Source organism: Silurus aristotelis, assembly GCF_946808225.1.
Source record: "Silurus aristotelis genome assembly, chromosome: 26".
In the NCBI taxonomy this organism is placed as follows: Eukaryota; Metazoa; Chordata; class Actinopteri; order Siluriformes; family Siluridae; genus Silurus; species Silurus aristotelis.
The window spans coordinates 7,115,595-7,128,358 of record NC_139599.1 but is presented as its reverse complement, the minus strand read 5'-3'; the positions used below and the strand labels follow the sequence as shown (position 1 = coordinate 7,128,358).

General features: G+C 38.5%; 1 protein-coding gene across 4 annotated transcripts in view; it reads right to left on the bottom strand.

Annotated features, from left to right (window-relative positions):
* Positions 1–12,764, bottom strand: part of sh3glb2b (SH3-domain GRB2-like endophilin B2b) — a 42,845-nt gene that overhangs the window by 26,865 nt on the left and 3,216 nt on the right. For all 4 annotated transcript variants that reach the window (XM_083531954.1, XM_083531955.1, XM_083531956.1 and 1 more), the window contains exon 2: positions 10,121–10,262. In XM_083531954.1, coding sequence (XP_083388080.1) covers positions 10,121–10,262 — 142 coding nt within the window. The remainder of the gene's footprint in view (positions 1–10,120; positions 10,263–12,764) is intronic.

The window sequence follows — 12,764 nt, the reverse complement described above, 5'->3', positions numbered from 1 at the left end:
CTTAAGTGGGAAGACAGAGGAGACCAACGAAAAATTATTTCTCAGTCAGCTGCAATTGCTACTTAAACCAAGAGCCTACTTTAAAGTTTATACATCTCATAAAACACAAAGGAAAATGGAAATGAAGAAAGACGAAAAGGGTGTTTTTACAACTTGACAAAACAATTCTTGATGTGAATACATTTGCTTGAAATGCAGACTCTATAGCAGGGGTGCACACACTTTTTTTCGACATGTGAGCTACTTATAAAATGATCAAGTCAAAATCTACCTACTATAAAAATGCATTAAAAAATATCTATTATTTTTTATGTCATGTGATCTACCCACACTACCTTTGCGATTAACGTATATCTCGCACCCCTGCTCTATAGTGTTCACAATAAATGCCAGATTTCTCTTTTGAAGTTCCAGTGTAGCTGCAGGTTTTTATTCTGAATAAACCGGTAATCATGTGAAACCAATTCCTTAATTAAATGGATACAGGTGTAGGTCCAGCTTGAGTGTGGTGAAAACCTAGAGCTACACTGGACTATCCAGGCAAATAAAAAAATCCATTCATTTAAAAATAAAGGCACATAAAATGGGAAAAAAAATAAAAAACATTCGGTGTGGTAGTTTAAAACAGAAACAGAAAACTCGAGTTTCTATGGAACATTATTTCTTTTTCACCCCTTGTTACTTTCAGGAGTGGTGCGAATCACCTGGATACGTTCTTATACAAATTTCTGGGCATGTGGATATGTAAAACTGGGAGGCAGATGGAACAGCTGATCAAATATAAAGGCCACACAACATAACTACAGAGCATAGAAAAAAACAGTATATACAGGTATGTTTTGTAAATTTTGTTGTGTCTGTGCTCCACGGCACACACTTTAGCTAATATGACTAATTATGGGCAAGTTGGCCTGTGAACCCAGCCATTAGGGGGGCACAAGCCAGTGTACTCTTAGTGCCGGTCCCAAGCCCGGGTAAATGGGGAGGGTTGCGTTAGGAAGGGCATCCAGCGTAAAACATGTGCCAAATCAAATATGCGGATCACAAATGAGAATTTCATACCGGATCGGTCGAGGCCCGGGTTAACAAAGACCGCCACAGGTATAGTTAGCCGACAGGGTACCGGTGGAAATTGGGCTACTGTTGGCCGAAGGAGGAGAAGGAGAGGAGGAAGGCATCTACAGAGACGGCAGGAAAAGGGGCAGTGTAGGAGAGTAGAGGTTCGGGTTGGTACTTTAAATGTTGGTACTATGACGGGTAAAGGGAGAGAGATAGCTGATATGATGGAGAGGAGAAAGGAAGATGTGTTGTGTGTTCAGGAGACCAAGTGGAAAGGGAGTAAGGCCAGAAACATTGGAGGTGGGTTTAAACTGTTTTATCATGGTGTGGATGGGAAGAGAAATGGTGTAGGGGTGATTCTGAAGGAAGCGTACAGTAAGAGTGTAGTGGAGGTGAAGAGAGTTTCTGATAGGGTGATGATCGTGAAGGTGGAAGTTGAAGGGATGATGATAAATGTCATCAGTGCCTATGCTCCACAAGTTGGCTGTGAGATGGAGGAGAAAGAAAGATTCTGGAGTGAATTAGATGAAGTGGTAGATAGTGTACCTAGGAAAGAACGATTGGTGATTGGGGCAGACTTTAATGGGCATGTAGGTGAAGGGAACAGAGGTGATGAGGAGGTGATGGGTAGGTATGGCTTTAAGGAGAGGAATGTGGAAGGGCAGATGGTGGTAGATTTTGCTAAAAGGATGGAAATGGCAGTGGTGAACACGTATTTTAAGAAGAAGGAGGATCATAGGGTGACGTATAAGAGTGGAGGAAGGTGCACACAGGTGGATTATCTTCTGTGTAGGAGATGCAACCTGAAGGAGATTGGAGACTGTAAGGTGTTGGCGGGGGACAGTGTAGCTAGACAGCATCGGATGGTGGTCTGTAGGATGGTTTTGGAGGCGAAGAAGAAGAGGAGGAAAGTAAGGTTTGAAAGAAGAATAAGATGGTGGAAACTGAAGGAGGAAGAGTGTAGTGTGAGGTTCAGGGAAGAGGTCAGACAGGGGCTCGGTGGTGGTGAAGAGGTGCCGGATGATTGGGCAACTACTGCAGGAGTGATGAGGGAGGCAGCTAGAAAAGTACTTGGTGTGACATCTGGAAATAGAAAGCAAGACAAGGAGACGTGGTGGTGGAATGAGGAAGTGCAGGATAGCATTAGGGGAAAGAGGTTGGCAAAACAGAAGTGGGATCGACAGAGTGATGAGAAAAGTAGGCAGGAGTACAAGGAGATGCGGCAGCAGGTTAAAAGGGATGTGGCGAAAGCCAAGGAAAAGGCATATGAGGAACTGTATAAGAGGTTGGACACTAAGGAAGGAGAAAAGGATTTATACCGATTGGCCAAGCAGAGGGACCGAGCTGGGAAGGATGTACTGCAAGTTAGAGCAATAAAGGATGGAGAGGGAAATGTGTTGACTAGTGAGGAGAGTGTGTTGAGAAGATGGAGGGAGTATTTTGAGCAGCTGATGAATGAGGAAAATCAGAGAGAGAGAAGGTTGGAGGATGTGGAGTTGGTGAAGCAGGATGTAGATAGGATTAGTAAGGAGGAAGTGAGAGCAGCGATTAAGAGGATGAAGAATGGAAAGTCGGTTGGACCAGATGACATACCGGTAGAAGCGTGGAGATGTTTAGGAGAGATGGCAGTGGAGTTTTTAACCAGATTGTTTAACAGGATTCTGGAAGGGGAGAGGATGCCTGAGGAATGGAGAAGGAGTGTGCTGGTACCGATCTTTAAGCATAAGGGAGATGTGCAGACCTGCAGTAACTACAGGGGAATTAAGTTGATCAGTCACACCATGAAGTTATGGGAAAGAGTAGTGGAAGCCAGGTTGAGAGAAGAGGTGACCATCTGTGAGCAACATTATGGTTTCATGCCGAGGAAGAGCACCACAGATGCCTTATTTGCTTTAAGGATGTTGATGGAGAAGTATAGAGAAGGACAGAAGGAGCTGCATTGTGTATTTGTGGATTTAGAGAAAGCGTACGACAGGGTGCCGAGAGAGGAGTTGTGGTATTGTATGAGGAAGTCAGGTGTGTCAGAGAAGTATGTGAGGGTGGTGCAGGACATGTATGAGGACAGTGTGATGGCAGTAAAGTGTGCAGTAGGTACGACAGACTGGTTCAGGGTGAAGGTTGGACTGCATCAAGGATCGGCCCTGAGCCCTTTCCTGTTTGCAGTGGTGATGGACAGGTTGACGGACGAGGTCAGACAGGAGTCTCCCTGGACTATGATGTTTGCAGATGATATTGTGATTTGTGGTGAGAGTAGAGAGCAGGTTGAGATGAGCCTGGAGAGGTGGAGATATGCGCTGGAGAGAAGGGGAATGAAAGTCAGTAGAAGTAAGACAGAGTACATGTGTGTGAATGAGAGGGAGAACAGTGGAGTGATGCGGTTGCAGGGAGAAGAGGTGGAGAAGGTGGAGGAGTTCAGGTACCTGGGGTCAACAGTGCAAAGTAATGGAGAGTGTGTTAGAGAAGTAAAGAAAAGAGTGCAGGCAGGGTGGAGTGGGTGGAGAAGAGTGACAGGAGTGATTTGTGATAGAAGAGTATCTGCAAGAATGAAAGGGAAAGTTTATAGGACTGTGGTGAGACCTGCGATGTTGTATGGATTAGAGACAGTGGCATTGAGTAAAAGACAGGAGGTGGAGCTGGAGGTAGCAGAGCTGAAGATGTTGAGGTTTTCGTTGGGAGTGACGAGGATGGACAAGATTAGAAATTAGTTTATTAGAAGGACAGCACATGTAGGATGTTTGGTGACAAGGTGAGGGAGGCGAGATTGAGATGGTTTGGACATGTGCAGAGAAGGGACATGAATTATATTGGTAGAAAAATGCTGAAGATGGAGCCACCAGGTAGGAGGAAAAGAGGAAAGGCCAAGGAGGAGGTTCATGGATGTGGTGAGGGAAGACATGCAGGTAGTTGTTGTAAAAGAGGCAGATATATAGGACAGGGTGGTATGGAGACGGATGATCCGCTGTGGCGACCCCTAATGGGAGCAGCCGAAAGAAGAAGAAGAAGATGGGCAAGTTGGCCTGTGCCCATATGCCTGCTAGTAATACTTGCATCATGTTGCTGGTCTAAGCAGTGAAATAAAACCAGCTTAATTTTATTGGTGTCATTGCTAGCATTGGGACAATCACTCCAATCCGCAAATAACAAACAAATATATTAATCAGAATGGGTAATGGCTCTCTTCACCTTACATAGTAGGTATTCATGTGGTTGGATTTACACAAAGCCTTAATGAGAGTAACTCATCTACAGGGACTGTCCCAAGCCAGATCCTCTACTGCTGATACTTCATGATGCACAAAATGTAATAACGATTAATATTAATAATATTAATAACTATAACTAAAATCAAATAAATAAATAACTATATAATGTAATAATATTAATATAGAATTAATAACTATGTGAACTTGAACAAAAGAGCTCAGAGTGAAATTGGTGTGTATCGCATTGGACCAGTACACCGTCTGCTTTAGGAAATCTTTATTGAATTATTCTTTAGGAACTGCTAGACAGAGAAACATCACCAATCATTAAAGGTGGATGTGTTGGCTGTGCATAACCATGATTGATATCTCCCTCAAGGCATAAACAATTATTGCTTTCCTTCTTGAAAAGAGTGAGGTAACACCAGTTTACAGATTTTATTCTCCAAAATGCAGTGTGGGGATTTCTCTCTGATGCGGCAAGCTCAGGGAATTACCTCACCTTGTATACATTGGAAGGAAGATCCCTTTGGGGTAACCTTGTGACTATTACGTTTCAAGTGAAATCGCCCACGGTTACCTGTCAAAAGCAGGTTAAACCACATAGCATTCCTGTAGATCATGCAGTGGGCATGATTTAACTTTTGTGTGTGTGAGAAAAACTGGGTCTGGGTTTTTTGTCTAAACATACAACAGCCTAATTGCACAATTCGTATCGCTGTACGTAGGCCTCTCCAAAGCCCTAGGTGTGTTGGTTTCTTATACCATACTGCAATGTTATCCAGGTGATTCCTACTGCCCCTGGTGGTAAGAAGGTGTAAAACAGAATGATTGTTATGTATGTAACTGTAGTTCTACAAACCTTGGAAAACTTTTCTTAACTAACCCGGAGGCTTACCTGGTCAATATTTTAAATATAAAGTCACAAACATAAGCACAATAAAAAAAATTTAATGTCTGATGTTCCATGTAACCACAAACAATGTTCTTTGAAATCACTAATACTGCAATAGACTAACTGTTTATTAGTCTATTGTAAAATCATTAGTGACTTTCAGACACAAGTTTAGTAACAATATGTGCTCCATTTAAGCTAAAAATAAATCTGATCACAGCCATTACAGTGAAAATTGCAAAACTGGCCTTAGGTTGGAATAAAAGAGAAAAATCACACCACAGCAAATCAGGAATGGCAAACAAGTCATGAAAACATCACTGTCAAAGATAATGAAATGGAAAACCCTTGAAGAAAAAAATTAATTATTCATATTTTATTTTTCCACCACGTCCAGAAAGTTGGCAGTAATTGTCTACATTTTTACTAATATAAACAATTTCTTTCTTTGATAACCAGCACTATCATAAAAACATCCAAATTTTCAAGTGGCTGAAAAACACTCAGTTCTAATTAAAATGCCAGGGAAAAAAAAAAAAAAAACCCTAATGGGAATTTACAAAGCCACATTAGATTACCAATCTAGTTAGGTGCTCAATGGGGATCAAAGATTCTTCTACCTCTAGATGGGTGAATTAAAGGAATCTAAAAGCACTCAGACCTTCTGGAAGAGTTCCCAGCACCACTGCCATTAGCTTCAACATTCAAAATGGAAGATTTGGAAAAGTGGTCGAGGTTATGACCTGGAGCGTAGGGAACTGCGAATACAGTAAGACTTACCAGTGTTGTCAACTGGAGCATGTGAAGAGTCAGAAAATGACATGTTAGAGTCTCATTTAACTGAAGACATTTCACTACTGATATAAGTGGCTGCAGTAAAACAGCTACTGAAGCCCCTCAGATGAGTAGCAAAACATCTTCACGATTATAAGTCCAGGTGCCTAGATTTACTACTAGAATGCATTTAAATTCACCAAACATTTGACACACGTTCTGGTCAAATATTAGAAGCGATAAAACGGTTGACTTTTTTTCCTAATTTTTCTATATTCCTTGTGTTAAAACAGCATTAAGGATGCATTCAGAATGAATCCAATTCTTACAAAGTGCAGAATTAAAGTTCTCCAACTAGAAAAATATTTACATAGTTTGTGAAAACTGCTAGGTATGAAAGTGTTTTGAGTACTTAAAAACATATTTGCTCACTATATTAGTTTCTGCTAATACTTGCTGTGTAGTTTGCAAATTCATAGTAACAACTCCCCCAAAATACTAAGGCTTACATTTTCCCTTTTGGTAGAATTAGAAACCCATGACCAGCCCATTTTCAGTCTTAAAAGTTTTTTTAAAAAACATGACCAGAGGTGACCAGAGAACTTCTGGGCCACTATGATTAAATTAGTAACAAACAATTAACTAATGAATTAACAACCAAATAAACTTTCTTTCGGCTTCTACCATTAGGGGTCGCCACAGCGGATCATCCGTATTTGTGATCCGCATGTTTAATCAGTGAAAAATAAAAAATCCCTTTAATAACCACTTACAACTGCAAATGGCTGCTGATGGCATTCAACTAATTTGAATGGCAACTAATTTATAATTGTAAAATAATAAATACGATTATAAGAAAATGTTCTTTAAATGTGTACTTTGCTACCAGCCCATGTGACCAGTGCAGTAGTATTGCTGCCCTCTTAATCAATAGGAGTTGTGTGAAACACCCAAAAACCTATTTATGCTGCAGGCACACAGACGAAGGTCAAAGTCCCATAATGATGTGCATTAAATACCACCATTGTACAGCTTCCATCTCCCTTTTCTAACTCATCTGCACATGTTTGACTACACGGACATTATATAAAACTATAGGATTTTCACCTTGTGTCTACTTCGTTAGCTATAAGGGTCCTGTGCTTTAAAGCACTGTATCATTTCTTTCAACCCTGGTGAGCGCTTTCTTTTAAAACATACCAGCATTTATTCTTTCTTTTGCTGCAAAACCTTGCAGGGTTCTTTCTAGCCGAGTGGATTTTTATCCACTGTATTAGTGCTAAATTAGGCAATAAAAGCTCATCTCTTACCACACACTGTTTTATTTCTCAGCCTGATAATGCAGGTGGATTCCTGCTATTATGCGGTAATTAATTTTGGACTGGGTTTGCCAGTTATCTCTCAGAGCATGCAGCCAATTACACTTACTTTCAACTGATCTAATTCTTACAACAATAAGTTGGCTTGAAACCAAACCATAGATTCTAAAGAACAGATATAAATATACAGATATATCTCTGTGTGTATGTGTATGTAAAAACCATGCTATGAGACAGGCAGTTATTATATTTTTTGCAAGGCAAAGCAGTGTTCACTAGGCTGAATATTCTACACTAGGCTCAATCTTTATAATACTAAGAAAAAATCAAACTTGTTTTTAGACTGACTACAATTCAATCTTACAAGCTGGTACAAAGTGCAGAATTAATCTTCTCCATCTGGATGGATCTCCACATACACTAGATGGACAAATGTACTGAGACACCAGACTCTTCCTGACTTATCAGCACACACAATTGTACGAATAGCTTTGAGAACGAAACTTTATCTTCAATTGAAATAGGAAACCCAAACCAGTTCCAACATGACAATGCCCCTGTGCACTCAGCCACCCCCATGAAAATATGGCTCGTTATAGAGCTCTGACTTACCTATTGATTACCAAACCTATTGAACATCTTTGGGACGAATTGGAATGCTAACGGCACCTCACGCCTCCTCACCTTACCTACATCAGACCCTGAATTTCCTAATGCACTTGTTGCTGAATGAGCACGTATCCTAAAAAAGCCCACTGAAATCTACTGGAACATGAAATGTGCTAAATTTAAAACGAAACGTTCAAAAAGCACATAAAAACCTTACGGTCAGGTGCCCACAAACGTTTGCCCAAACAGTGTATTTTGTGAACATTACCAGGTAAACATTACTAAAGTGTACCAAGTATTTAAAATGCAATAGTGTCATGCATATGAATATATATGTTCTATGCAATACGTGACATCAGTAGGATTTCAATAGAGCATTTATTTTACAGTGTATCTGTATAGTGGAAAGTAGAGCATGTATCATTGTTTTCATTGTGTCCATATTTATCATTGCCTATGACAGGGTTGTGGCTCACTGTCAAGAACAATATCCTGGGTAAGAGAATTACGAGCTTCTGTTTCCTCCACAGGCCCAGGTGTATATATTATTTATATATTTTTCCCACCTAGTAAGCGTTTCTGTTTTCCGCACCTCGTTATTGCATTTGTCACCCTTCGTGTTTTCTGGATCAAGCTATGTTAAAAATGTTTTATCAGGATACTTAAGTATTTTGGGACGCTTTCAAACTTTTTCTCTCTTTTAATGTTTCGTGTGGCACAATTTTTGTTTGCTGCTTTATTGCATTCCAGCTGAGAGAATTTCAGCGATGGGACAGTGATTATATCACAGTTTAATGTAACACTGAGCAAACATCTCTATACCATGCTCCATAAATGGCCATGTACCCAAATACTGTTGATATTACTACTAACATAATAATACTAGACTCAACATTTAAGATTTACAGGACAAGACACAACATCAGCCACAGAGACATGACAGTTGATCATCTTTTCAAGTGCAGTCCAGAAAGCATCGTGTCCTGCATAATTTCATTTTTTTTATTTGCACCAGACAGGCTTGATCGAACATATGTAGAGCTACTCCAGATGAATCTGTTCACCAGCTGCCTCAAAATGTGTGCTGAGCCGAAAATTTTTGAGCAGCAGGACCCTCTGTCTAATTAATTTAATTTACATTTATTCATTTAGTAGAGACTGGTGACTTATTCAAGTAATGCTTCCTGCACTGGCAGCAATGAAACCAAGCATTATGCTGAGCAGTTAAAGTTAATGGTCTTACATAAGGGATAAACAGTGCCTCTGTGCAGAACTGTTGGGTTGCCACGGCCTCAAAATGTGATTTTTTTATATACTTGGAAAAAAGTCAAGTTGAGAAGTTCAAGGGGATTTCTGGGATTACTATGTTTAAACTGCCAACACAAAAACACCACAGAGGCCAAGTCTGCTCATGGTTAAGGTTCTGCTTTTTTGAGAGCTTGAGAATGTGAAGTCATGCCGCAGTCACGTGGGAAATCCATCACTTCGATTTGGTAAGAATAGTGAGGCAGTAAACAAGATAGATAGCGATCTAAATTACTTGGCTACTAACTGTAAGTCAATACTGACAACCTCACTACATTTTTTGGCAGTTGAAATGTCATTTTACAATTTTCACAAGACACAATAGGATCTGTGAAAGTATGATGATAGCAATTTCATACACAGACCAAGAAGAAACCTTGGAGTTAGAACCTTCATGACGTATTTACTCATAGATCATTAATCATCATTTTGCTGGGAACATTAGTTCCATTTATAAGTATTTTATAAATATGTTAAAAAATGATGCTTATAAAACACTGCAAATTATATTAAATGCTGTGGAACATCTGCAAAACAATCTGGTTGATGTCACCTCTTGCATTAAAAAAAGCAGTTGAGCTTTCACCACCTTTTTTCCTTTCTCAGTGAAGTTAAGGCAAAACAAAACACAAAAAAACTTAAATGGTATTTGATATACAGTCCCTATGAATAGGCAGTTATTATATAAAAACTACAAGCGAATTATTTATTACCACAAGCAAATTCATATAAATCTTCCACATTGCAGTCACAGGTGCTGGTATAGAAAAGTCAAACAGTTTTAAATAAATAATTTCTTTTTTTTTTTTTACTGATAAGCTTTTACTAAGCAGGATATGCTGCTTTATTATGGTAAACACATAGCAGAAGCAGACAATATGGCTGCTCAATTCTACAATAACGTTATTTATTGAAATTTGTCGTCTTTAAATGAACAATAAATGAACTGCACTTACTAGGGTTTGGCTGCAGCAGCACCTCAGTCTGTCTGAAGATCTTCTCTGTCCAGTTTTTGGTGCAGTCTCCTCTAGCAATCAGGTTTTCCAGATGAGCATCCAGTTCAGTTTTCTCTGCCTGACCCAACTTTTCCTCTGTGAACTAGGAGGAAAAACAAGGAAGCGTATTTAAGGTTTAGATGATATAACGAGACATTTCATATGCTAATAGTTGCTTAGATTTTTATCATGGTTAAGGTATTTTAATCTGTGAGATGGTCATTTTGTGCTTCAATGGTACATTTTGTAGCCTGATAATATTTGAGTCATATATATACATGAGTCATTCTTACAAGTCACTGCTTCCAAACTACAGTCTGCCAAATGCACTCTTCAAGACAGATACTGAATAATCACTGTGTTTATCACTAGACATGTGATGCTTATTTAGCACTGTTAAGGATTGTGAGAGGGAAAACAAATGTGAGAATGAGAAAATATTGAGGGAAAATAGTGCAGCTCACATTATCATTAGCTAGGGAAATGATTCAAAACACCTAAATAAATGCAAAAGAAACACAAATACAATACAAAACAATAAGACCAAATAAAAGAATAAACCAAGTATTGATGGTTGTACATTTTCTGAATGTCGATTTATACTATAAATCTGTTTTTTGTCCTCTGCTTAAATCTAGCACAAAGCACAAAGTGATTCTCGACCAAAATTGAAAGAAAAATATCTGAAGAAAAAGAAAAACAGAACTATTATAAAACTAATTATTATTAGTAGCAGTCGGCAGAGGAGGAGAATGAGGTAGGAGGATTTTTATGCCATTGCATTCATGTGCTTTGACTTTTCACAAGTCACAATTAATTATTAATTATTAATAAAAATAACTGAAAAAATACATAATTGAAATGATCCTTCAATATGAAGACACCACAAAACTGACAATATAACTAATACAAATAATTTAAATAATTAATAATTAATTAGTATTAATGAGTAATAAATAACAAAATTAATAATTTAAAAACCATGTGATTGTTTATTATTATTATTATTATTATTATTATTATTATTATTATTATTATTACCAGCATTGATGCATTTACACACCCTATTTTTCCCCACATTTTATTTGCATCATTCCAAAAAAATTATCACTTCTTTTTAATCAAAATGTTTCTCTTTTTCTTTCTATTACAATATCTGCATTCAAGTGTTGGTAACTGCTCGAAACACATACTAGGCTATGCGGCTAGGCTAAACACACAACACATTAATTATCAGTTGTTTTGGTTAATTAAATCCCATCCGTTTCAGTTTGATGGTTTGGAAATTACATGCTGTGAAATAATGAGCACATAAAAACTGCAGTTTGTTTTAATAAAGCGTGCAAACATATAAAACACAAAACAAAGAAGCAAAACACAAAGAATCAAGGAAAACACAACATTAGCATTACAATTTGAAGCATGCACCACTACGAAAGGTGAGACATAAAGACAAGTAGTGATTACAGTACAATGTGATTCAGGAATGAGTGTTCAGTGACATGTGACACGGTCATGTGACGGGCTTATGGAAGACGTCATGGGGTTTTAGGCATAATCCTTAAAAGGTGCTTTGTTTTTGAACGTCAAATAAAAAAATACCATCAAATGGTATTGATTTCAATTCAAAATTCTTGAACCAGCATTTTCTCCAGATCTGTGAGCCATGCCAATAACTGCTATACTTCCTTACTATAAGCCCGAAGGCATTTTAGTGAAACACATCATGAAGCAACATGTGATTTTACCAGCATGCGAGCGTTCAGATGGTTCTTATCCTAAAGGTTTGATGAATGACAACTTGAGGCCTCTGCATATTGAGTGCTTCACTGTGACTGCTTTAATACTCATCCTCTTCCATCAGATCTGATGCTAAAACAGTGTAAAACATGGATTTCCACCCACACATTCAGAAAATCCCCAGTGCAAAATATGGCACTCACATTCAGGAAAGACCTCTGCTGATACAACAAAAAACACAGGACACTAGAGTCTGAATTATTTTGAGGGATGCCCCATAGCACTCTGTTTCCGTCTCACACACACGCACACAAAGCGCACACAACATTGACACACACGCACACCAGCTGGCCTTTTTTCAAAACGAACCATCTCTTATCACAAACCCATGCCTATTGTTGACTATATCACAGTATAAAGAAAGGGGAATAAATGTAACTCTAACGAGACTCATTTCGTTCCAAAGCCTGACTAAACAATTTTTTTACATAAAAACTAAATTGATTTTGATAAATTAAATATTGCATTTAATAAACTACTTATGGAGCTTTTATATTTTGTTAGTAAAACAATGTAGATTTTTTTGTACACCCAAAAAAAAAAAAATTGATTTACTGCTCATAGTTTACTTTAACAGAATGAAATATAGCCTTCAGAGGATCATGATGGCTATGCAGTGTTTAAAACATCAAGTGACGCTACTGTTTCTGATACACACCCACCAGCACCACACATGCACCATGTCAGTGTCACTGCAGGGCTGAGAACAATCAACCACTAAATAACATCTTGCCAGCAGCGGTCCATTTCCATTGACGGATGATGGTAAAAGAGAAAGAGAAAGGGGGATGGCAAACTGCGCACC